The 27,151-nt window shown below is 33.0% G+C and overlaps 1 protein-coding gene across 9 annotated transcripts in view; it reads right to left on the reverse strand.

Moving 5' to 3' along the window:
- Positions 1-27,151, reverse strand: part of NBEA (neurobeachin) — a 678,194-nt gene that overhangs the window by 381,581 nt on the left and 269,462 nt on the right. For all 9 annotated transcript variants that reach the window (XM_032314437.1, XM_032314438.1, XM_032314436.1 and 6 more), the window contains 3 exons: positions 25,173-25,327; positions 22,778-22,904; positions 7,218-7,345 (listed from right to left, as the gene is read on the reverse strand). In XM_032314437.1, the coding sequence (XP_032170328.1) occupies positions 7,218-7,345; positions 22,778-22,904; positions 25,173-25,327 (410 nt within the window). The remainder of the gene's footprint in view (positions 1-7,217; positions 7,346-22,777; positions 22,905-25,172; positions 25,328-27,151) is intronic.

The raw sequence follows: 27,151 nt of genomic DNA on the forward strand, positions 1-27,151 counted from the left end.
CAATACATGCCTTCCTTAATACCCATCATCAGGCTCATTCAAACCACCCAACCCTCTTCCTTCTAAAACTCTCCATTTGTTTCCCGGAGTCCATAGTCTCCATGGTTCTTCTCCCACTCCAATTCCGCCCCCCCCCCCCCCACAACCCCAGCGCCCTGCCAAATTCCAGGAGTTTCCTTGAATGACTGATCCTATTATTTTAGAGTTCTTTTCTTTGATTTTCTTTTTTGGAAACTCATACATATGTTCAATATTCTAAATCTGTCCTAGATTTTCTAGTCTCTTTAGTCATTTTAAAAAATTTATCATTTTTTTTTACCTTCTATGTCTTTTATAGCCTTATCTGTTGAGTTTACATACTTCTTTATTTCTTCTAACTTAGTTTTCATTTCTAAAATAGTTTTCTCTTTATTTTCAATTATTTCCTAAGTTCTATCACCACATTTGTGATATTCTCTAAATTCTGATATAAATTGTTCTTTCATATCCTGTATCTTTTCTAATGTCTTTTCAGCTCATTTACATAATTTTGCCTTTTTTTCTGGCCTGCCTTCATGGTTTGAGGGGGTATATTCTACTTATTCTCATTTTTCTTACGTAAAATGTGGGATTATGATCCTTTTTGTTACTTATTGTTTTATGTTAAATTAATTTACCCAAACTTACAGGATAGCCCTTTTCCTTCTTTCTTCAGGTTCTAGAGATCCCTCTTCTGTTTTCATATAGTTTTCAAAAATATGACAACCTATTTTCTGAGAACTATCAGCTCTACCTGTGTTCACAACCCAGTTTTATGTGGACTTTCTCTTTGACTCTCTTGCACTTCTGTTGCTCAGTTTGGATTCTTTTCATATTAGTTTCTTCCCAATGTGGACCTTTGTCTTGGGAGAACTCTACTTGGTTAATTACTTATGGGGCCTGGATGGCTTAGCCCCATCTCTTACCATGGAACCCTTGGAATCATCTGCTATTATAGTGTGCAAAAACCCTCTCTATTTAAGCTGCTGTTTTCAAACTGACCCTCTGGGTTTACCAGTAAGTACTTATAGACTATTTTCCTCAGAGCCATCTTGCTTTCCACAACTTTCTCCCTCCCTTCTACTAACCCATGAGTTATCTTGTAGCTCTTATATCTCAACACAGTCATATTTTGGAGGATTGATGGGATACCTTGTCACCTAGTTTAATTGTAACCTTCATTTGTTGTTGCTGTAGTTTTTGTTTCAACATCTACTGTTCTGATTTTCATGGAGGAATTCGGGATTATTTAAAAAGTATGCCCCTCGTTACCGTCTATACTGAATCTTCCACGTACATTTTTTTGGTATTATTGTTATTTTAATAACTTCTGAAAATACATTTCAATCTATAATTTTTTAATTAAAATAAACATATTCAAGTTTTTCTAATTATGTAGCTATACTGTTACTATGAATCATCCAAAGGTGAACTGGACTTCTTGATTAGGGTCATTCTTTTTATAATAACATTTCAATGATGTTCTTTTGGTTGAGTGGAAATTCCATGCTATTATATAAAAAATGCTAGGGACACCTGGGTGGCTCAGTTGGTTAAACATCTGCTTTCAGCTCAGGTCATGATCCCAGGGTTCTGAAGAGCCCTGAATCGGGCTCCTTGCTCAGTGGGGAGCTTGCTTCCCCTTCTCCCTCCACCATTCCCCCTGCTTGGGCTCTCTTGTTCTCGCTGACAAATAAATAAATAAATAAATCTTTAAAAAATAAAAATAAAGAAATGCTAGTCTTGGAAACTTAAATATTCTTGAGTATTATATAACTTCAATAAAACATTTATTAGTGTCACCAAAAGTATAATAGACACTTTAGTATAGTATTTCCTGCACTGCCACCATCCCTTTCCAAGATGTTTAACTTAAATGTATAGCTTCTAAAAGAGTCAGACTATATATTACATCCAACTTCACCCTTCCCATCTACCCCAATATTAGCTGATTGTAACTGAGGTAGATACCAAAGCCAAGGCTGAGCCCCTCAGATCCTCTCTTTATAAACAGTGACTATAGTCAACTGATGAAAGACATTTACATTAAAAGCACATTTGGAGTCAGGGTGGGGTACTATACTGGGTCATGTTCTGATGACTAAAAATGTGAGGTTAGTCTGAGAAAGAAGTAAAAAATTGAGTTAATACACAGAGAGAAGCCAAGATAGAAAGCTTTATAAAGTTGCCTTGAGAGTCAAAGGGAGTAGGATACTGACTCTCCTCTCCCATTTCAAGGCTGCTTTACATCTACCTGTTTTTTCATTTCCTGTCTTTGGTAGCTGTAAGACTTTCTGCTGTATCCTCATCATAATTAAGCTACCTTCAATACTCTTGTGAGTTCTTAATCAAACATAAATAATGCTCACAGAATATAAACAGTGATTTCTCAGGGCCAATCTGCTGTGGTGGAATAAGACAGAGTAAAGGACATGAGATTAAGACACACACACCCCTAAACATTTTCTCTTCTAATTAACTTAAGTGACTACTGATTCTTTATTACTAATGATAACTCTGGGTTCACTGTATTCCTTAGGACTCTTGAATAAAAATTAGCAAGATCTAATCTGCTTCCTGACAGCCTCCAATCTCCAACTGGACCCCTTCAGCACAACCTCCATTGCTGCAGAAAACCAAGCAAATATAACTGTTGGACCAAGGGTTGTTTTGTCATGTTGGGCTGGTGGGTTTTGATACTTGCATACATAGCGACTTTAATTTTTATGCTTTAGTTTGCACCTTTGAAAGCTAGGATTTTCTTAGAGAAAGTTCACCAATCTCCAAATAACCACTGTCTCCAAAAATCCTTAATTATTGCCACGAGAAAACACGTACACATCAAAAGGCATATAAAAATAGGTACTGTCAATGAATGACCTTAAAATGTTAAGAACTATATTAAATTAAGTACTCTAGAATCATACAATAATAATCAACACAGATTGACTAATAAAAGTGACAGACAAATTAAGAAAATGAAAGGATACCTTTTTAGCTTGTATTTTAAAGGACGTAGACAATACAAAATATCAATGATTACTTTATAAAAAAAACTACATGAGTACAAGTATAAATTAAGAACAAATGAATATAAAACAAATAAAGATGCAATTCAAATATACTTTATGGTTACTTGAAACTAAGAATAATTGCCTTCTCTTTTCTTAAGACATAAAATATCTTCAGTTATCCAAATCCAGCTTTGTTCTTAACATTTAGATATACATGATGAAGTCAAAAGCAGTGGGATATATTCATCATAAGCATTATTTTTAAATACTCAATGGCTAACAAAAAATATTTTTATCATTACATCTCCTGAATCTTTTATAATAGTTTGACAGTTTTTCTTCTCAGAGGAGAACAACAGTGTTTCAAATGAGAAAAAGGAGGAAAATGGAAGAGGAGGAAAAAGAAAGAAGGACCAAGAATACATGTTCAAGAATGGGAACATGAAAGGACATGTATTTCCGGAGGCTGGGTTAGAGAGCAAGAATAGACGTTGGATGAGCAAAGCAGTCAGTTCACAGTTGTGGATGACTGATCAAAACTGGGAATTCTTGCCAAAGAACCCAACATTTTACTTGTCTGACCACCTCATTTTAAAACTTACCTCTACCAATATCAGTAACAAAAATAATTCTCTAGTCAAGTATAAAAGGAAAAAAATACTATTACATACCAAATTAAGCTAGACAATACAATATAAACAATAAGATATTTCTTATTTATAAGTGATGAATAATTTTATCAAAATTGTATAAATAAAATGGCACAGGATCAAAGAAGAGAAGACATTAATTAGACTTAAGGAATCTGAAACAGAATTCAAAGGATGGGAATAATTTGGGGGAGAGAAAAAAGAAAAAAAGATCCAATCCAGAAGAGTTGTACAAAAACAAGGAAATGTAATACTGAGTAACTTTTTTTCATGTTTAATTAATGTCTTCCATACAAGAGGACAGAGACTAGTTGAGTCTGAAAAGGAAAGTTATAACTAAATTGTGAGGGATATAGAACGCTGTTCTGTTATACAGCAGATGTTTCTAGACTTTTAGATTGTATTGATCAGCAGAAATTTGAGGACATACTGTGTCAACCTTCTATTTAAAAAATGTGGACTCTGAAAAACAATCTGAGGGGTTTGAAGGGGCGGGGGGTGGGAGGTTGGGGTACCAGGTGGTGGGTATTATAGAGGGCACGGATTGCATGGAGCACTGGGTGTGGTGAAAAAATAATGAATACTATTAGGCTGAAAATAAATTAATTAATTTTAAAAATCCAACTCAAAATCTAAAATTCTGCCATTTACTATCATCATTTTATTAAGCACAATAAATTGAACACAAAAAAGGGATACCAACATTATATCCACATAGTTTTAAAAATGGGATATATTAAACTCTTTGGATGCAGAAAAGTTACAACATAAAATTGTATTCTGCCAGATGAACACAAAATGAACTTTCAACTCTTAACATGTTCCAATGTTTCATTTTTAGCGTAGTCACTTTTTTAAAAATCCAAGAGATATGTTCTTAAGTCTTTCAACTCAACTCAAAATATTTTACATAAACTTAGGGAAGCCCGAGAAAAACTGCTGTCAATTACCTACCCAGCTTTTTCTCCTACCTTCTTACTGCGGTTCTGGGAAGAAATAAGAAAGTCTACAGATGCCTGGTCATAGCAAATTCTGGAAAGGGGCTACCTGTGTGGGGTCTTGCCTAACCAACAAAGAGCAGTTAAGTGTTATCTGATAGTAATTCCTTAGAGCTTCAAATTGTCACAAACTGTCACTGAGGAACCAGGAATGTGGTTCTTATAACTTAAAATAATTCCTTCCTTAGCTTTGGCTGCCAGAAAACTTACTGCTGATTTGTGTCCCAGTTTTAATAGCACTATAAGGACCCGTTATTAACATTTCTAAATTTGTTCTCTGTTTATTTTAGCATGTCTTGGACCACTATTTATATTTACTTATATAAATTTGTCAAATCATTTTAGGAAAATATATACAGGAAAAATAAAAGATTTATACTGAATGAAAAAAACATTTAAGATTTATTTTTTCAATAATGTTTATTAATTTTTTTTCTTATGGTAAAGTAACATATTATGAGGTCATTTTACTAAATATTCTCTCAGTCTAGAACACTTTTCTAGTAAGCTATATGACTCACCTCCTTTCAGTCTTTGCTTAAATGTAATTTTTACCATTGGTCTACTTAAAATTATAGAGCATGTTAGAAGATGGTAAATGCTATGTTAAAGGATAAGTTCAACACAGCGGTTTGGGATTTTAAAAATGGCAGAGATGGGCTGCAGTTTTAAGGAGAGTGATTTATTAAATAAACTGCAACCCGACCCTGTCATTTTTAGAATCCCAAACCCCTCTGTTGGACTTATCCTTTAACATAGCATTGACCATCTTCTATCATGTTCTATAATTTATTTATTATGTTCAGTACTTACCTAAATGTCTTGTCCTTGCTGAAATATAAGCTCCACAAAGCAGGGATTTTTTTTTTTTTTAAAGATTTTATTTATCCATTGGACAGACAGTAGTAGTAGACACAAGAAGGCAGAGAGGCATGCAGAGAGAGAGGAAGGGAAGCAGGCTTCCCGCTGAGCAGAGAGCCCGACGCGGGGCTCTATCCCAGGACCCTGGGACCATGACCTGAGCCGAAGGCAGAGGCTTTAACCCACTGAGCCACCCAGGCGCCCTGGGATTTTTTCTTTTTTTTTAAATAAGTTTTTTTTTTTTGTTTGTTTGTTTGTTTGTTTTATAAAGTAGAGCTGACACACAGTGTTACATTAGCTTCAGGTGTACAACACAGTGATTCAGTAATTTTATATGTTCTACTATGCTCACCACAAATGTAGCTTCCAACTGTTACTGTACAATGCTATTATAATACTACTCACCGTATTCCCCTATACTGTAATCTTTCATCTCTGTGACTTACTCATTCCATAACCAGAACCTTATCTGCCACTCCCCTTCACCCATTTTATCCAGCCCCCATCCTCCTCTTCTCTGTCCACCACCAGCTTGTTCTATTTATGAGTCTGTTTCTGTTTTTGTTTTTTCATTTGTTTCCTTTTTTTAGATTCTACATCTTTGTCTTATATATACTAATATATTCTAAAGTACCTAAGACAATGCTTGGCCTAGAACAAGAATTCAGTGTTTAAAAAAAAAAAAAAAAGAATAGCTCACCTGTGTGTCCCTGTTCTAAGAACTTTATATGCATTATATAATTTAATCTTCACAAGAACCCTGGGAAAGAGGTGCTATCACTGATTATATTTTATAGAAAGAATGTTAAGTTACAAAATGGCTAAATAATTCAAAAAGTTCAGAGAGCCCAGGAAGTAGTAGAACAAGGATTTAAACCCAGTCTGACTATTAACTATTACTGTCTCACCTAACAGAAAGAGATGGTGTAAAAGCAATTGAGACAATGATAGAATAATCATAGGAAAATGACAGTAAATAGAAAGTGAAAAGCAAAAAAACATACATAAGGCTGCTAAATTCAAGGAATAGTACCTATAGCCATTATTTACGCACAGGATCATCTAGATATGGATTACCCCTTTCTGAAGTTCTTGAATATTTATAAAATGAACTTTTTAAAGAAATAAGACTTCAGAGAACCGTATTTTTAAAAGCTGCTCTCCTAATATTGATACATAATAATTAATTTATCTGCTTTCCTTTCTTATTCCATTTAAGCAGCTGTTGAGTAAAAAAGACAGTAACTTCATCAATTCCAGGTAAATATTTCTTTACATTTTTTTCAGTTAAGAATTTTCATATTACAAATATTATAAGAATAAGAAATCACTTATAGAAGCAGGGCTCTTAGATTTGAAGTAAATTTTAGAGCATATTGTTTAGTAAACATACCATTCTCATGAAGGATACACTGCAACCCTGGTAGACTAGGATTATAAGAGCTAGAGTCTCCTCGTCCAATACTTTTTCAAAATTCTCCATTCTGTTATGAGAACATGTTATTTTTAAAAATAAATAAGAAGAAAGCATGTATGAATATCTTATTAGAATTTGTGGAAGCAATGTCTTTATATTCTTTTGGCAATAAATATTCCTCCAGAAGTACAGATTATATCATGAGTAATAGATACATTATAGGAAACTAAAATAATTAGAATAGAGAGAGAAATCATACCTTCTATCAATAGCTCTTGTCCATGACTGCCAAGAAGTGTACGAGATAGGAATGGGGCAAAGTCTACAAAAATTTCACGAAGAAGAGGAGCAACTTTTTCTAAAGCTCTTTCAAGTTTTGCAGTGATGCTGTTGAAATTAAGACATAAACACTAGTAAATATAATTCAATACAAAAGTCAAATAAAGTTAACTTCCAAATTAAAATCTTGAAAAATCATAAAAGTACAATTCTAACTCATGGAATAATAACAGCTTCAGTAGAGGGGACACCCTGTAGAGTTTCACATCAATCATAAGGCTACTCTAAAGACTGCAGCCAAAGTAGAATGAGCAGGGGTGCCTGGTGGCTCAGTGGGTTAAGCCCAGGACTCTCAAACTGGGCTCTGGTCATGATCTCAAAGTCATGAGATCAAGCCCTCCCTGTGTTCAGTGGGGAGTCTGCATGATATTCCCTCTCTCCTTCTCCGTTTGCCCCTCCCTGCCATGCTCTCTAAAATAAATAAGCAAATCTTAAAAGAAAAAAAAAAAAAAGTAGAATATTCTGTGAAAGGCAACTGGGATTCTTTAACCTTCACAGGCCACAGACTCTGCTCCTGGTTCTATTCTCTTCCATGACTATCCTTCTATCTATGAAAGAAAACTGTTTTGAACACCTACTGCATGGATCATTGTGTCAGTTACAAAGAATTAAACTTTGTTCTCTAGAGTTGCCTAAAAATTCCCTGAAAAGCTGGATAAATAAGGGGATAAATAGAATTCAGTGTAATAAAATTAAATTGCTGTTGCTCAGGTAGGCATTTTTTATTTCTATTACTATTTTTTACTAATTCCTACATTATCATTTATATTCGTTCACTGTTAAATTTTGAGTTATATGGCCTCACATAAGCACTATTTGACAGTCTTGAAAATACTTCAAGTAATATATGTAAAAAAATAGTATATGTAAAAAAAATTAGTAAAGACTAATTCTGCTCAAGCAAATAAATAATCCGTTAACATCTAACTATCTCTCTTAGAAAATAAATGCTTTGAAATAAGACTGCATAGACTGAAATGCTAGTTCTCTCTTATGCTACCTAGGTGAGCTTGGGGCATTAGACTTCCTTTGCCTATAAAATGGAAATAACCATGATGCCTACTGGTGAGAGTTAAATGCACTAAGGCACATAGAGCGCAGAGAAAGCTACTGGGCACACACAGTGAGATGTCAATAATGGCAGCTCTTATAATAGCTACTTTGAAAAAAACAAATCTATATTTACTCTTAGAAAATGTAGCTCTGATTAAAAAACAAAATCAATATAATAATATAATGTTAGAGGAACATACACTGTTCTACACAGAAGACATGTACAGCAAAAAACTAAACAATGCTTCAAAATAATAAAAATTCCACCACAAAGCTGTGTAACACTTTGCTATATGCGAGGAAAACTTAAATGACAAAAAGGTAATTAATCATGGGATAATTTTCAATATACTACTAATATTTGAAACTAAAGTACTGCATTGTTGGCGATTAAATAGAGGTGAGGGAATAATCTAGGAGTCCTTCTTTCCCAACTTGGAATCATGGAATCTGAATCATTTAAGCACTCAAAGCGTCACCATTAGCACTTCTATCTGACTTTGTCTCCTCTTACCTGGGTCAAAGCTTTAGAGAAAGAACTTAGAGAGGAAACTGGTGTGGCACTTCCACAAATACCTCAAGAGAATATTCCAGAGGAAAAATTTGAGCAAGAAAAAGGGAACTGGGTAAGGCTTTGAAGACATGCTGAAGATATAGAGAATTCTCAGTATTCTCCCTTACTCTGTTATTCCTGAACTAAGTCAGCACCTTCTTTATTTTTTTATCATGTTTAATTAGTCAACATGTAGTACATCATTAATCACTGGTAATGCTGTTCAAACACAGTTTCCTAGAACCCCATCCCCAAAACTTCTGATTCAGCAGGTCTGGGTGTACTGTGAGAATCTGCACTTCTAACAAATTCTCAGGTGGTTTGCTACTGCTGATCCAGGAAACTCACTTTGAAAATAGCTGTTTTAATGAGAGTACTTACTACTAGTAAATTGTAATAAAGCTGCAAAGGGAAGGCTGCCTGAAGTCATAAAATAATCATAACAACTTATCTCTGATTTTAGTGAATACAGACAGAACTCCTTTTTTATATCTATTAATTAATACATTCCTTCTAATCTCCAAGATCATGTCCCATAACTTCCCAGGTAACATAATCCCCTCCTCTAAGGAAAGATGAGTAAGAATGTTAAGAGCAAACCTATGAACAGGGGATAAATCTAGATGTTATTATTTGTTTCTGTACCTAAATTCTCAGTGAAGCATGAATACTTTTATTTAAGAATAATTAATAAGAATGAAATTAAATTTAGAAAATTCTTAGATGTATAAAGATTCACATCATAGTTATCTATTGTAATATATTATTATCTAATTAAATTCAGGTATATTTCTTCCCCAGGTTATGACTTTTTTCCATAATTTATGGGTTTCTATAAGACTTACAGGCTTCAAAATTAGTGTTTCAAAAGTACTGTTCTGGGATACATATCAAATAGAAACCTCAATTAATTTAATAACTAATCACATAAGTGTGTGCATACATGTGTATTAATGACTTAAGGGTAAGGGATAAAAAAGAATCCCTACAATAGTATAAAACTCAATAGAATATTAAATGATGCTCTTACATATCATTCTGTAACCATAATTTTAATATTCTAATGGAGAACAATGTAACATTTTACCCAGCAAGAAATCAAAGGTTTTAAGTACAGAAAATCATCATCAAATTATACTGCCAGATTTAGCTATCAAACAACAGCCTATTCTAAGTGGAAAAGTTGCACCATCACTTTTTTACAGTGAAAAAAATGGACAAGTTTTAGTTGTTGTCATTAATATTTATAGATTCCACACAATGTATTTTAAAGGAAAGTAAACATCAGATAAAGTATGTGATCCTCATCTTTACACAATTTAAATTTTCAAAAAACATGATATAAATATAGATCAGCTTAATACCCTCCTCTATCACCAGGCAAAGAACACCAATCACCAAAAAAAACCCAAAAAACAAAAAACTGATATTTCATTTCTCATCTGAGAAAAGTACATAATGTAGAACTTCCTTTTCTCAAGACATAGCTGAAAAATTTATGTTAACATGTAAAAAAAAAAAAAAAGTTAACACTAGAGAATTCCTTGGCCTTATGTCCTATCAAAATAAATGAGTTATTCTCTTCATTTTGAATATAATTTTTTTAAACAGTACATGTAATAACTACCAGAAAATGAAGTTTTTTGGCAAATTATTTTGTAAGAAAAATTGGCATATTTTACTTGATTTAGGGAAAAGATTAATAATTTTTCAGTTTCATTTGAAAGCTTACTTTCATTTATTCAAGAAACATTAATTTAGTAAAAGATACCTTATGCACAAAAAAATCTGAACTTTCAGGACATGGGTAATTTGCCCTGTACAGTCTTGAGTGAGATTTATAATCTTAACACTCTAGCAACTTCTTAGTATTTAGGAAAGTTCTTGGGCCAACTCCAGGCTGAAATGCATTCTCTCGAGCTTCTCATTTTTCTCCTCCTACTCAATTTTTTTTTATTCCCTTCAGTCACATTAATGATGCTTATGATGTTATTTTGACATTGGCTATTTTTCTTGATAGCTAAGCGCAAATTCTTTAAAGAGGGAGAATTACTGATTTCCATGAAGAAAACTACTGTTGCAAGTTGGGTAATTTATCAACCACTCTCACAAATTTTACAACTACAAAAACAAAATATTCAAAGAAAATAATAATGCTTTAGATGAAATGTTAAAGCATCAATGCCTGGATTAAGATAGCATGACTTAAAACACAAGAGTTTTATTCTTATGGTTTTAAAAAACAAAATAATGTATTGGTTTTTACTTACATTAAGAAAATCTCATTTACAGAGATTTATAGATTCTAAGAAATTTTATGAATAAAGATATAATTGTTTCATGATAGGAAAAAAATGTGTGAAAATCCATCGAATCTTGCCAACAAATGACCTCAGAACATACAAAAGCTAAGGCGACTAACTAACTTAATCAGCAGAAAAAGGTAAGATTTTTGTCTCACTTTCTAAATCAATCTCCTTACAAACATGTTTCACTACAAAGTATTGATTATTTTCAAATGTTATATGCTTTAGAATTCTAGAAAAACACAGTAACTTTACTTTCATTTAGGACACTGCTTATGTTGTGAGTACTATTTTAATAAGCTCCTTTACACTTACGCCACTTAATACATTTATAATTCTTACTTTTGGTTTTAACTTTTTGTATTCTCCTAGGTCCTTAACATATCATAAATATAACAAATACTTAATTTAATTTTGTACATTAAAGTTCTTAAATTTCTTCATTCCTTAAATCATATAAAATGGTTATATATAATAATAAAATCTAGAATGAAAATAATTATGTAACTTTAAGTACTGTACATAATAAGAGAGCTTAGATATAAAGGAAATTATTACACTAGTGAATTCCATAATAGATTTCATTAATTAAATGTTCCTGGGTAAGTTAGGAAATATGAGCATAGGTAAATGAAGTGATTTGCTTAAGTAAAATCAGATAAAAAGAAAAGATTAGGAGAATATTAATGACAGCAAAACTGTAAATTGTAAAGTTGAATTCTTGACTGGCTATATACCATGACCAGGAAATGACAAACACTGACTTAAAATACTTTGTTTGGCTTTCACTAAGCTTCTAATGTGAAATATATATACATATATTTAAGAGAGAGCAAGCACGAGTAGAGGGGAGAGGCACAGGGAGAGGGAGAAAGAATCTTAAGCAGTCTCCATGCTTATCAGGGAGCCTGACCAGGGGATCAATCTCACGACCCTGAGATCACAACCTGAGCTGAAATCTAGAGTCAGATGCTTGGGGAGCCTGGGTGGCTCAGTGGGTTAAAGCCTCTGCCTTCGGCTCAGGTCATGATCCCAGGGTCTTGGGATCAAGCCCTGCATCGGGCTCTCTGCTCAGCCGAAGGTCTGCTTCCTTTCCTCTCTCTCTGCCTGCCTCTCTGCCTACTTGTGATCTCTATCTGTCAAATAAATAAATAAAAATCTTAAAAAAAAAAAAAAAGAGTGACGCTCAATGAATTCAGCCACCCAGGCATCTCTAAAATATAATTTAACATTAGATAGCTGATGAGTAAATGCATCCTGAATCTCAGATTCTATAACCCTATGACCTACTGCTAAACAGTTTTTCTCACTATAACTTTTTATGGTTACCCTAATCAAAACATGAAGGTGAAAAAATGCTTGCTTACTTTACTTCCTCATGATCTTTTAAACTAAAAACCAACATTTTCTCCTTATTCTTTTTTGAAAGAATCACATACATTTTTAAGTGCATGAGTACAGGTGAAGAAAATAGATGAACTTAAACTAAAAACAGAAAACTAAACCTAAATAGAATTCTTCTGCATGCAAGAGGTTTACTCTATATGGTAAACTAAATTCCAAATACATACTTTTCAAGTTTTAGGAAATGTAATGCTGGAATGTCTTTAGATAAGTATAAAAGCTTTTTATGAAGTGCATGTTGGAAATTGTTAACTACATGTGTTTTAGACAGAAAAAAACAAAACAAACAAATGGATAAATTCCTCCTTTCCAGTCAACTAGTCCAATAAAACATAACTGTTGCAGAAAAGACACAAAGCCCTGCCTGCACCTTCTTCCCCATAACCTCTATGGAACAAAGGTCTTATACATCTTAGAAAAGAACAGCAAACCCTGCCCCTTCCAGGGTAGCAGAGAGACTCGTTTGAAGCTGGAGAAAGGAACAGTAAAAAACTCTATTCTAATGGATGGCAAGAAAAATTCCCAAGTTCTAATAATTAGAGATTCCCCAACTACTTGGAAATGGGCAGGATCAGTGGAAAATCCCACTTCCAAAACCCAGGGCAATACCTGCCTAAAACCAAGTCTGAACCAGAAAAACAGGAAACAACTCCATGTCCACCGAAAACCAGGCTTGCAAGTGCTCAATACAAATAACAGAAGCCTACTACTGTAGAAGGCACCACAGTGTAGAGGACTTCGTTAAAATGTAGGCTTAAAGGAAAGCCTAAAAATCAGGGTAGAATAGGGTAAACATTCTGACAGACCAGCCCCCAGATAAAGACAAGGTACATATAAAAGAATTTAAGGCATGTGGTGCACTGAGAGTAACTAAAACAAGAAAACACAGTATCTCAGTTGCTGGGTAGAATGACTTAACCTACAACATTAAAGGCCCAGCATAAGAGGCAAGCCCATTTCCAGAATAAATACTATGAATGTCAGTTATTACCATCCTCTATATAATGTCCAGCTTTCAATCAAAAAGCACAAGACATACGAAGAAGGAAAACTGACAGATTCACAAACTAACAGAACGAGAATCACAGATAAACCATGTGTTAGAACTATCAAAGAATTTAAAATAACTATTATTAATATATTAAGAGTTAATAGTTGAAAAGATAAGTCCACAATGTATAAACTGATGGGGAATTTTAAAACAAAGTAAGAAACTATAAAAATGTTAGAAATTAAAAAATACAGTAAAAGAGATAATAATGCCTTCAATAGGCTTATCAATAGACTCAATAAGGTTAAAGGCGAATTAGTGGATTTAAAGATAGGCCAATTAAATAAACAAAAAGAGAATAAAAGAATATGTAAAAAGAGAGAGAGAAGGGAGTGTGTTTGCAAGTGAAATGAAGAACTATTTAAGAGTATCAAACAGTCTGTCATTACAATACTAGAAGCAGAAATGCAGTAGGCCAAATAATGGCTGCTCAAATGTGTCTAAACCATAATCCTTGGAATTTGTGAGTACAATAAAATTCAATACACATAATCATACCACCTTTGTTAATTATAAACACAAGAGATGTCTTATATTTGATAGAGTATCTTTAGTAAATAGAGAGGAGGCATCATAATTAATCATGCTCAAAGCTTTCCATCTAAGATGAAGAAAATGCTTTTTCTAACCACTTTTACAGAAAATTGCATTGGAGGTACTAGGTAGTACTATAAGACAAGAAAAAAAAGGGTGCAAAGATTACAATAGGGGATAAAACTACCAATATTCTCAGATGAAATGACTGTATATATACATATTTATTTAGAAAGAATTATAGATAAATAATTAGGAATAATAAGTAGTTAAAAGTTAGTTCAATATACCAAAATGGATTATATATGCCAGCAAACAATTAAAAATGAAATTTATAAAGGAAATAATTTACAATATAAAATATAAATTCCATTTTTCACCTTGAAGGAATAAGATAGTTTAGAATTACCTCCCACACTATTAACTAGAAATAGGTACAAAATACAGAGGACAGCTGCTTTCAGGCAACAAAAGTAGCATAAGACCATAAACCCTAAGGAAAGAAAAAAAATGAATTGATTTCCACCATCATTCAGGTTTCTTGCGTGGAGGTATTTCCCTTATTAGGGCAAATACAGAACCCAGCAACCATTCTGGGTTGAAAAGACTAAAACCACAGTTCAGGCAGGCCAAGGTGAATAGAATTTGAAGGACAGAACACCCAAGAGGAAAAAGTTATAAAGAGAAATAATCCCAATAACTGGAGTTTTCACTTGAATAACAATCTATGTATGTGACATCTGAAAGCTCCCAAGGTTAGAATTAGGACAAATTCTGAGGGAAGAACAATTATGAAAGAGCTATAACACAAACATTTCCTATAGCTCACAAAGGGCTGAGAAATGTCTGTGTTCCCTCCCACCAAATGAAAAGACCTCATTAAATATATTGAACATTCAGGAGAAATCCCAGCACACTTTCTTAGTGTAACAAAATTAGCCCAGGAATAAAGGCCACTCTGGACTTGCCTTAAAATACCTTAAAAGCATGCCTCATATGGAGGCATAGCATTTTGAATAAATAGTGCTGGAGCAACTGAACAATCATAGACAAAAATACAAACCTCAATATAAACCTCACACCTTATACAAAAATTAGCTCAAGATGGGTCACAGACTTAAAAGTGAAACTGTTTATGAAGCCATGGAACTTTATGGAAAACATATGAGAAAATTTTTAGGACTCAGTGGGGGTAAGAATTCTTAGACATGACAGCATGGTAAGTCAGACTACAACAAAAATTTAGTGTTCCTTTGCCAAAGACCCTATTAAAAGGATGAAAAAAGAAGCCACAGTCTGGAAGAAAACAACTGCAAACCACATTTCTGAGAAAGGCCTAGTATTTAGAAAATATGATGAACTCTGAAGGCTTAAAAATAAGAAAGCAATCCAATTATGAAATGGGCAAAAAATATGAACAGATATTACAATGAAGAGAAATTTTAATATTGATGACAAAAAGCGCACAAGAAGATGTTCAGAATCATCTACTAGGAACATGACAAATTAGGAGCACAGTGAGGTATCAGTACATACCTACCAGAATGACTTAAAAAAAAAAAAAAAAAGACACCACCAAATGTCAGTAAAAATGAAGAGAAACTGGATTATGTATACATTGCTGGTAGAAGTTTTTTTAAATAAAACTAATAAGGTACTTATCATAAAACCCAGTAATCTCACTCTTGAGCACTTATACTAGAGAAATGAAAACTTATGTTTACAAAAAACAATTATTCACTACAGCTTTTTTCATAAAAGCCAAAAACTAGAAAAAAACGAATGGCCTTTAATGAGTGAATGGTTGAACGAACTGTCATATATCCATACCACAGAATACCACTAAGAAATACAAATGGAAGGACCTATTGAACAAGTTGGATGGATCTCACAGTTTTGCATTTAAATGAGAAAAGGTCATTTTCAAAATGCACCTCTAAAACACCTATGAGTCAAAAAAAAAATTATAGGGAAATTTAGAAAAAATAATGAAAATTAAAATATTACAATGAAATTTGTTAAACATAGGTAAAACAGTCCTTTAAGGAAAAGTTGTGGCTTTAAAAGCTCATATTAGGGCGCCTGGGTGGCTCAGTGGGTTAAGCCGCTGCCTTCGGCTCAGGTCATGATCTCAGGGTCCTGGGATCGAGTCCCGCATCGGGTTCTCTGCTCCGCGGGGAGCCTGCTTCCTCCTCTCTCTCTCTCTGCCTGCCTCTCTGCCTACTTGTGATCTCTCTGTGTCAAATGAATAAATAAAATCTTTAAAAAAAAAAATAAATAAAAGCTCATATTAGAAAAGAAGATCTAAAATCAATGGTCTAAGCAAGGGGTCAGTAAATGTTTTCTCTAAAGGGTACAGTAAATATTTTAAGCTTTTAGACAATACTATAGAGAGGTTACAACAACTTAACTTTGCCATTGTAATGTGAAAACAATCACAAGCAGTATATAAACAAATTATATGACTATATACCAATAAAAGTTTATTTTTGATATAAACTGGTGGGAGGCAGATTTAACTCATGGGCCATAGCTTAGACTCCTATTATAAGTTCCCATCCAAAGACTCTAGAAAGAGCAAAAAAAAGTAAGCCTCAAATAATGAAAAGGAATCAGTAAGAGCAGAATTCAGTTTAATAGAAAACACACACACAAAAAAATTGAAAGAAGCTAATAGCTAATTTCTAGAAAAAATCTAATATTGAAAAATCAATAGCTATTCTAATACTGATAAAATGAGAAAAAGATATTAATTAACAAAATCTGGAATGAAGGAGAGAACATCACTAGAGATCCTATAAATATTTTATTGTATTTTTTAAAAGAATGAATTTATTTGCGAGAGAGAGAGTGAGTGAGAGAGAGGGAGAGAACACGAGCTGAAGGAGGCACAGAGGGAGAGGGAGAAGCAGACTCCCCACTGAGCAGGGAGCCCAAGAACCTGGAATCACAACCTGAGGTGAAGGAAGATGCTTAACCAACTGAGCCACCCAGGCACCCTACAAATATTTTTAAATAATAAAATATAAAAACTTTATGGCAATTAATCCAACAATTTAGGTAAGATGGCTAAATTTTTAGAAGTCATCAATGACCAAAATGTGTAAACCTGGCGATTCACAGACCTGTACCCCTGGGGATAAAAATATATTATATCTTTATAAAAAACAAAAATTAAAAAAAAAAGAAGTCATCAATGACCAAAGCTGATGTGAATCAGGTTTGCAAATAAGCATATTTTTGCCAATAAGCAAAATATGAATAGTCCCTGATCCATTAAAGAAACTTAATTTGTAATTTAAAACTCTCCCATAAAGAAAATTTCATTTTGATTTGGCGCCACTGGTGAATTTTCAAACGCTTAAGGATAAATATCACTAAAACTACAAGTAACACTACCTTGAAAATAATAAGGAAACTACAGATAATATAATTATTGAGTTAAGAATAGTTCTAAACTACCACATCTACTAAAATTATGTGGATTAAGCAAAGCTACAGAATATAAAGTCAAATATGCAAAAATAAATTATCTTTTTTTTAAAGATTTTAAAAATTTATTTATTTGACAGACAGAGATCACAAGTAATCAGAGAGGCAGGCACAGAGAGAGGAAGGGAAGCAGGCTCCCTGCTGAGCAAAGAGCCTGATGCAGGGCTCGATCCCAGGACGCTGAGATTATGACCTGAGCCGAAGGCAGAGGCTTTAACCCACTGAGCCACCCAGGCACCCCGAATTGTCTTTCTATACATAATAAACATCCAGTTAACATGTTTCATTTTTCTCTGCTCTACTGAGGTATAATTGACACAGGCAGTCATCAATTTACTCTGTGTTAAGATAAATTTATTTGTATTTTGTATAAATGGAGACATACAGTATTGGCTCTTTTCTGTTTGCCTTCTAATTCAAAATTGGAAATTTAAAGTAAAAATTTTAATTAGAATATCATCAAAGACAAGTAAAAATAATAAAAATGAAAAAAGTAAGCATAAGACCTTTACAATGAAAACTACATTAAGTTGCTGAAAGTAAAGATCTCAGTGAATGGATATAGACAATGTCCAAAGGTTGGAAGACTCAATATTATTTTTTTTTAAAAGATTTTATTTATTTATTTGACAGACAGACATCACAAGTAGGCAGAGAGGCAGGCAGAGAGAGAGGAGGAAGCAGGCTCCCTGCTGAGCAGAGAGCCCGATGTGGGGCTCGATCCCAGGACCCTGGGATCATGACCTGAGCTGAAGGCAGAGGCTTTAACCCACTGAGCCACCCAGGCGCCCGGAAGACTCAATATTATTAAGACATTAATTCTCCTTAAATTTAAAGATTCATCAAAATCCTAATTAAAACTGCAGCAGTTTTCTTTTAGAAACTGTCAAGTACAAGCAAATTCTAAAATTTATATGAAAATGCCTATAACCTAGGACAGTCAAGCAACTGTAGAAGGGTAGAGAGTTAGAAAACTTGTACTACCTGCTTTGAAGATTTACTATAAAGTTGCAGTGAAGAAGACAGTAAAGTACTGGCATAAGAATAGCCATATAGGTCATAGAACAGTATGGAATCTAGAAATAGATCCACACATAGGTGGTCAACTGATTTTAAACCAGTGTGCCAAGATAACATAATGGTGCTGAAAAACTGATATGAAAATGAATAAAAACAAACCCCAACATTTTCCTCACCATATAGATAGAAATTAAGTGAATGGATCACAGACCTAATTATAAAAGCTGAAAACCACAATTTTAAAAGAAAATGTAAGAATATATTCATGACTTTTGGGTAAAGATTTCTTAGGACACTAAGACACATATCACCACAGAAAAGACTTTTGAAACAATGGACTTTATCAAAATTAGAAAGTTCCTATTCTAAACACTTTTAACAAAATAAAAATATAAAAGTGAACAGAAAAATTATGCAATCTAACAGAGGACATATATTCAGAATATATAACGAACTCTTACAAATCAATGAGAAAAACAATCCAATTTTTTTTTAAACAGCAGAAGATTTCACTGGCCCATAACACATACAAAAAAACAAACCTTCTCACCATTAATCATTAGGAAAACTGAAAATGAAATATGCTTACCTAGGCATTATAAAGCCTTAAATTAAAAAGATTAACAATACCAGTGTTGACAACAATGGAGAACAAATTGGCACTTTTACACATTGTTGACAGGAATATAATACGATACAACCACTTTGCAAAATAGCAGTTTCTTATAAGGAGAAGCATATACTTACTATACAACCAGCAGTTTTACTCTAAGTTATTTACCCAAGAATGTATGTCCAAGACAAGCCTTATACTCAAATGCCCACAGAATATTAAATGTCCACAGAAAACAAAAAGATAGGGATAAATCTCAGAATCTGAAAAACTGAGTGGAAGAAGATAGAGACACACAACAAAAATACATTCTGTATGATTCCATCTACATGAAACCCTAGAAAAGTCAAATTTAAGTTACACTATTAAAAAGTACATAAGTCCCTATGACCCTGCAATTGCACTACTGGGTATTTACCCCAAAGATAAAGATGTAGTGAAAAGAAGGGCCATCTGTACCCCAATGTTCATAGCAGCAATGGCCATGGTCGCCAAACTGTGGAAAGAACCAAGATGCCCTTCAACAGACGAATGGATAAGGAAGATGTGGTCCATATACACTATGGAGTATTATGCCTCCATCAGAAAGGATGAATGAATACCTAACTTTTCTATCAACATGGATGGGAGTGGAAGAGATTATGCTGAGTGAAATAAATCAAGCAGAGAGAGTCAATTACATATGGTTTCACTTATTTGTGGAGCAAAAGAAATAACATGGAGGACATGGGGAGATGGAGAGGAGAAGGGAGTTGGGGGAAATTGGAGGTGGAGATGAATCATGAGAGACTATGGACTCTGAAAAACAATGTGAGGGTTTTGAAGGGGCAGGGGTGGGAAGTTGGGTGAGCCTGGTGGTGGGTATTAAGGAGGGCATGTACTGCATGGAGCACTGAGTGTGGTGCATAAACAATGAATTCTGGTACACTGAAAAGAAATTACAAAAATAAAAATAAATTTTAAAAAAGTACATAAGTGTTTGCCTGAGGCAAAGATGGATGAATTACATATGGAGCAAAAGGGAGCTTTCTGGGGTAATGGGTGGTTTTATAGGTATATAAACTGATCAAAACTCATTAAAATGATAGAGTCTGTTGTTTCAAAAGTATACTCGAAAGGAGTATTTTTATTGAGTTCAAACAATATAAATAAATGGTCTCTATAATATTGATTTGAAAACTAACTAGAGAAAAACAATAAATACAAAATATTAAAATCCTAAGAATAAATGAAATACAAACGTGTAAATTTCTGCCTAGAAAACTAAATATTGTTACTAGGAAAAATTCAGAAACAAAATGAAGAAATGCGAAGAATATATGATGCTCATAGGTTGAAAATTTCAATACTGAAGGAGATCTATACATGCAATATAGATTTTAGTTGTACTAGATCCATGAATTCCATGCATAGCCAAACTCCATCAAGATTTTTTAAATATGGATACTGACAAACTGATTCTAAAATTTAAATAGAAATGCTAAGTATCAAGAATATTTTGGACTTAATTGAAAAAGAAGTGGACAAAGTAGAAAGATCTTACTAAACCAGATACTGACCTTTACTAAACCTAAAGCTAATTATGACAGTATGGCACAAGGATACACAGGCAAATGGGGCAGAACTGAGTGGCAAGCCATATCCAGCATTTAGGGGCACTTGATCTGTAACAGAGTGGCAGAGATAGGAGGAAGGAAGAGTTTTTTAAGTAAATGATGATGGGTCATCCTGACATTCATATTACTCTACCTCCATTAAATTTACAGAACTCAATTCTAAATGGACTGTATGTATAAATATAAAAGATAATAAAGCAGCCAGGAGATAAGGTGGGGAAAACGTAGGCAAAAATTTCATCTATAATAGAAAAAGCATTAAGACTTGACAAATTGAGTTTCAGTAATATTACAACTTCTGTGAACCCAAACAGAGCATATAAATGCATAGAGAAGACACAGAATGGGAGAAGATATATATAAAACATATAATCTTCAAATGAGCCATTTTCAAATACATAAAGAACCTTACAAATTACTAACAAGAAGAAAAACAACTCAATTTTTAAAAATGGGAAAGAGATTTCAATAGGCAAATCACAAAAGAATAAAACCAAAAGACCAATAAATATGTAAGAAGATGCTCATCCATTAACCACAGGAAAATGCAAACTACAAATACGATGAAATACTTCCACCAAAAGGGCTAAAATTTAAGAATGACCGTACTAAGTACCATTGAAGTTATGAAGAAACAGGAACTCTCATACGCCATTGCAGAATTAGTAAACTTTCATAAGCACTCCGGGAAATTGTTTGGGATTATCTAGTAAAACTGAACACGCACAGTCACGTGAATCAGCAATTCTACTCCTTGTTATTTAACCCACATACATGCACGCAAGCAAATGTGTGGCACACTCAAGAGTAATGTCAAGCAGCATCACTGCATAAAAAGCATCATTATTTTTAATAGTCTAAACCTAGAAAATTCTAAAATGCCCATCATCAGTAAAAAAGACTAGTGAATTATAGTATCCAACCACAAAGGAATAAAAATAAAACTATTACTACATGCAACATAGATGAATCTCATAAACAAAGCTGAACAAAAGACACTCCAAAACAAAAGAACATATACTGTGCAATTTCATTTACATAAAATTCAAAAAAATACAAAGATGCCCTCATATTAAAAGTCAGGATTATAAATGAGGAGCAAGATTACTGATAGGAAAAGGAACACAAGGTGGAGACTTTTGGGGTACTTGGAACATTGTATTTCCTGAGTTGGGTGATGGTAACATGAGTGTCTTCACTGTTTCACTGAGCTTTTATACTCTGCATTTGTGTAATTCTTGAATTTAAAACATGAATACATATCACTTCTCAGCCTTTTGGCTAAGATCAAGTGTAAAACATGAATACACACACACACACACACACACACACACACATATGTGTGTGTGATTTAACTCTAAGACTGTGGACTAATCTTCCAGGAATGCTCTGTGATGTGCTACCATAAATTTTTATCTATTCAGCATGAAGAAAAAGATAATGCTCATTTATTCAGTTACATGTATTATATATAATTTTGCAGATTTATTTTGAAAGTCTGTATTTTAAACTTTTCATCACCACTGCAAAGATGCACAATGTTATCATGTTACCATTTGTGCATGTTTTTACTGTAACAGAAATAGTAACATGCTATATGACAATGGATGACAAATCCAACACGGTCACTGAACATCAGTCACCACCTCTGTTTAGGCCCTGAAATATAGTGAGTGACTTTTAAAAATGCCAGAACAATACAATTATGCAATATAGCACAAAATTCATAATTAGCTCTTCTCAAGAATTCTTAATTATACCTTTGTATTTACTGTGTACTGTTTCACTATGTTTGAAGATGGAGTTGGAAAATGAGTATAAAAGATAGTTATGTATACCTCATGTTTTCAGCTGAGTCTTCTGGCATTGGAGCAACAGTTTGTACAGCTGGAAGGTTTTTGCTGGTAGCACCGTTCACAAAACTAGAAGAGGAGGAAGAGGAGGAGGACCCTGAATCCACGGCACCTGTTCCCAAAATAATAATTTTTAGCCTTAAGCATATTTAACAAAATAATTTTCATTATATCATTACTATCTGATTTTGAAGATTTAGTCATCTGAATTTCAAAACAGAATTCAACAATTAAAAAATCATTTGGCCATTATGCCCTAATAACTCTTCATAATTACAAATAATAGCTGTTGCACTAAAATCCAGTTGATTTACTTATAATATTCTAACAGAAGTACATTATTACAAATGGGGTATAAATAAAAGACATCAACAAATGAAAATAATTTTAGATAAAATGAGGCCGATAAACAATTCAAATTTAGAAATGAAAAATTTATTTTTATTGTTATATTGTAATATTTTAATTTTCACCATCTAAGATATAATTTACAACAAACTGAGCATAAATCTGTGGCCCTGAAGCATCAAATGCTTATTTTGATAAAATGATTGTTTTAAGAAGGGCTATAATGAATATAATTGTACCTGCTTTTAAAATAATGAGTTCTCCTCAACGATATCAAGATGACACTTTGGAACAGACTTTTCTATAATACACCATGTAAATATATTAAAGAGCTGTGGAGTTGAGGGACATCTAGTGTTCCTGAATATTATCTTATCTCACACTATTTCTCATAAAACTGAACTGCTACTGGGATTCTGCTGCAACACTAACCTGCCCAAACTGCCAAAACACTAAACACAACTGCCAAAAACTAAACTGGACAATGGGCCCAGTTTAAGTGTAGGTATAAAAAATGTGTGTGTGTGTGTGTGTGTGTAGGTGTGTCTGTACATATTTCTGAGGAGGACATTTAATTACTTACATTTTATTTTCCACTGTAATATTATGTACTTTATACTATCATTATATTTCTTGCTACCATCACTTTCTATATCTATTATTAATTCATAAAATAGAAATTATAAGGAAATATAACTTGTTTCATATAAAGATAAAAAAGAGGTAATATAATTTTCCTTTAACCTCTCTCTCAAAAATTAGGAATTATTCATTAGACACTAAATGTAGACTTCTTTCAACTATACTGGCATATCTTCAAAATCTTAACATGTTTTTTGATATATATTTTGGTAAAACAGTATTTTTCTTCCTATTTCTAGAAAGCAGAATGAATATATAGAATGAGATTATAAACTATATAGAAAAACTTTGAAGTCTTCAGACAAGGTGGATATATTTATTTATAATATAGATAAACTAAGGGTGTTATGTTCTTTAACACAATGCTATTACTAATGTTTATTTGCTAATATAAATATGCTTGATAGAGTATATTCTACTTACTAAAACCCCATAAATGTGTTGGTCATGATATGTCAGACTCAGGTGGTATGATAAACAAGATAGATACAGAAAGCACATAGAAGAGCTATGAAATTCATAAAAATGGGAAGAATCTAAGTAATGATAATAGATGGAAAAGTTCAAGGCTATACAGTTTGGAGAAGAGAAGGCTACTATAGTCAGGGAAGAAAAGTCAGGGATCATCTTGCGTTGTATAAATACCTAAAACGGAATCACAAAGATTTGGGTAAGGATTTATTTAGCTAATAATCAAAAGGAACATTTCTGGAAATTTACATAAATAAAGGTTATTTTAGGCAGGCTTTTAAAATCTGTAGTGATTTGGAATTTTCTGTTCCTAGTATCATTAGGAAAATGTTGGACAATGAATTAGATACAACTGTAATCTAAGTACATAAATTAATTCAATGTCAAATAATGGTTCTTATTCACATGCATTTTTTCCCCCATCACCTTGAGGCTCTTGCAAACCATTCAGGTTCTTAGGGGAGCTCTGCCTTTCCTTAGAGAATTTTGCAAAAAATATACATTAGGATTCAACCAGTAAATGTCACTAAATCTATTTTCTATCACTAACATATTTTGTGATATTCTTGATACTGTTTACTAATTTTTATATATCAAACTCCAATGTTTAAATTATCTTTTGGTCTTCCTCCCCAAATAACTTTCAGCAATCTGATTTAACTCTGAAAGTAAACAGCACTGTGTTTTGAGAGGACTCAAAACAAAAACAATAGTGTCCTCTAAAATGACCACTAAAAATGTCTTAGAAGTACAGATAAATTCTAAAAGGTGGTAACATAAAGTAGAACCTTCTTAAAGATTATGACAATCCCAAATGATCAGAGAAATTTAATTTTTAAGATCAAATAAGCAGAAAAATGAAGATAAAGAAAACAGAAAGAAAAAGATGAGGTATCACAAAAATATATAAGGACAATACCTGTTGTATTAATCATACTTTTTGGTGTAGCTCCAGTAGCAGCAAATATATTAGAAGTACTGCCAGTTGGCAGCCCACTTCCAGCAGCAGTGGCTCCCACAGTGGTTACAGCCAAACTACCTGGAGGTGGCTTCTTAACAGGTACCACAACACTCCTGGAAAGTAAGAAGTGATGGAAAATAACCAACACAAGGTTTAAGATGAAATCCAACCCTGCTACGACATATTCAGTCAACATTTAATTGTCCTTTCTTTTTCTTTCTCTCTCTTTCTTTCTTTCTTTTTATTTCTGAGTCCAATTTCATTGGTGAAGGGGATATGGACATTAGGATATATTGTGAAATGTGTTCACTTTTATTCATTTGGTAAATGTTTAAGTAGAATGTGGAGTTTGCACACCTTTCTTAAGATGGCTTGTAGGCTATAATCATGATTCTGGAAAAACTGGGAAAATGTGTGCTCAAGTTAGAATATTTTGCATGTGCATAGTTTTTTGGCAAAATATGCATAAAATGTCCTTCTTACCCATATTATATTCTCCATTTGTAAAATAATCATAACATAAAAACCATTCCAAAAGCCAGATTCTGAAGCTTCTTCATAGTAAAGCTAAAAATTAACCAAGGACTACTGAATAACATCTAATGGCATAATAAGGTTACAGTTTATTTTTCTGAAAAAAAAATTTAGTTATTTTTCATAGTTGTTATAATGAAAAAGAACTCAATGATACACTCGATACTCAGTTAAAGATCTACTTAGCTTTCAAGACTTGACATTTTGAACACAGGTGTTTCCCATGTTACTTTAACATAGATGAATTTCACACTAAAAAGTTCTGAATTTGTCATTGTGTTAACCTGAAGTAAATATAAAAATTTTTAAAGTGAGTATAATTTTAAAAGATAAACTATTTATCTAAAATAATAAGTATCTTTATTTCTAAATAAAGTAGTGAAGCTTCATTCTTCTCAAAGTATACAGACTGAAACTTCATAGAAAAAGTATTTACCAGTGTTACTCAACCATCATTGAGCTTTTTCATCTAGAGAGTAGATGTATGAGATGCTATAAGCTCAAATGTAATGCTTGAAAACTAATGACTGACAGTACAAAACTCTCCAAACTAAACTAGTTCTCGTAAATATGCCTATACACATTTTAAAAATTTTAACTGTCCCATTAAAAAGCTTTACTTAAAATCATATTAGTGGCTTATCCTCAAGTAAGTCTATAGCTTAAGCTTCCTTAATAACATTGTTTTTCCTAGAAACACTTATGTTGCTGTCTTCAATGATTTCTTCAATATCAAAAAGCTAAATTTATAAGAATAATTACTCTCAATTTAAGGAATACTTAAAACTTTTTTTGTGACCAAATGTATTGCAGTCTTAAATAATTTTAGTCATGCCAAAAAATTTCTACATTATCTCTTTCTGGATATTTTCTTCTTTACTCTTTATAGGTGGAATCTAATTCATTAGACTCAATCTTGAACTCTTAACTATCTTATCTAATTTCCAAAAGTACACTTTATGCTTTCAACCCTTTAATTGGCCATTCCTCATCCAATGCCTTCATTTATTACATTGAGAAGCCATGTGACATTATGGAAAGAATACAGGACATGGAGCTAGAAGACTAAATCTTGAGACCTAAATCACTCTCAAGTTGTGTGATTTTAAATTTCAGTTCTTCATTGCAAATATGGCAAGATGTATGCCATATACTTCACATATAACTGGAGAAATTAAATGAGATTGTATTTAAAAGGGTTTTTTTTTTTAGCATAAGCTGTCTTATAAATGTTATTATTACCACTGTGTAAAGTGAAATAATTCTCTGCCTACATCATTTAAGGTAGGTGGTTATACTGATCTATCAAAAGAAAAAAAAACTAGTATTTTGGGTTTATCGTCAAAACTCTTCTCTAAACTTCTAAACTGTTGAGATGCACTATTTTCCTGGCTATCCAGCAA

Source organism: Mustela erminea, chromosome 15 (genome assembly GCF_009829155.1).
Source record: "Mustela erminea isolate mMusErm1 chromosome 15, mMusErm1.Pri, whole genome shotgun sequence".
NCBI classification, from domain to species: domain Eukaryota; kingdom Metazoa; phylum Chordata; class Mammalia; order Carnivora; family Mustelidae; genus Mustela; species Mustela erminea.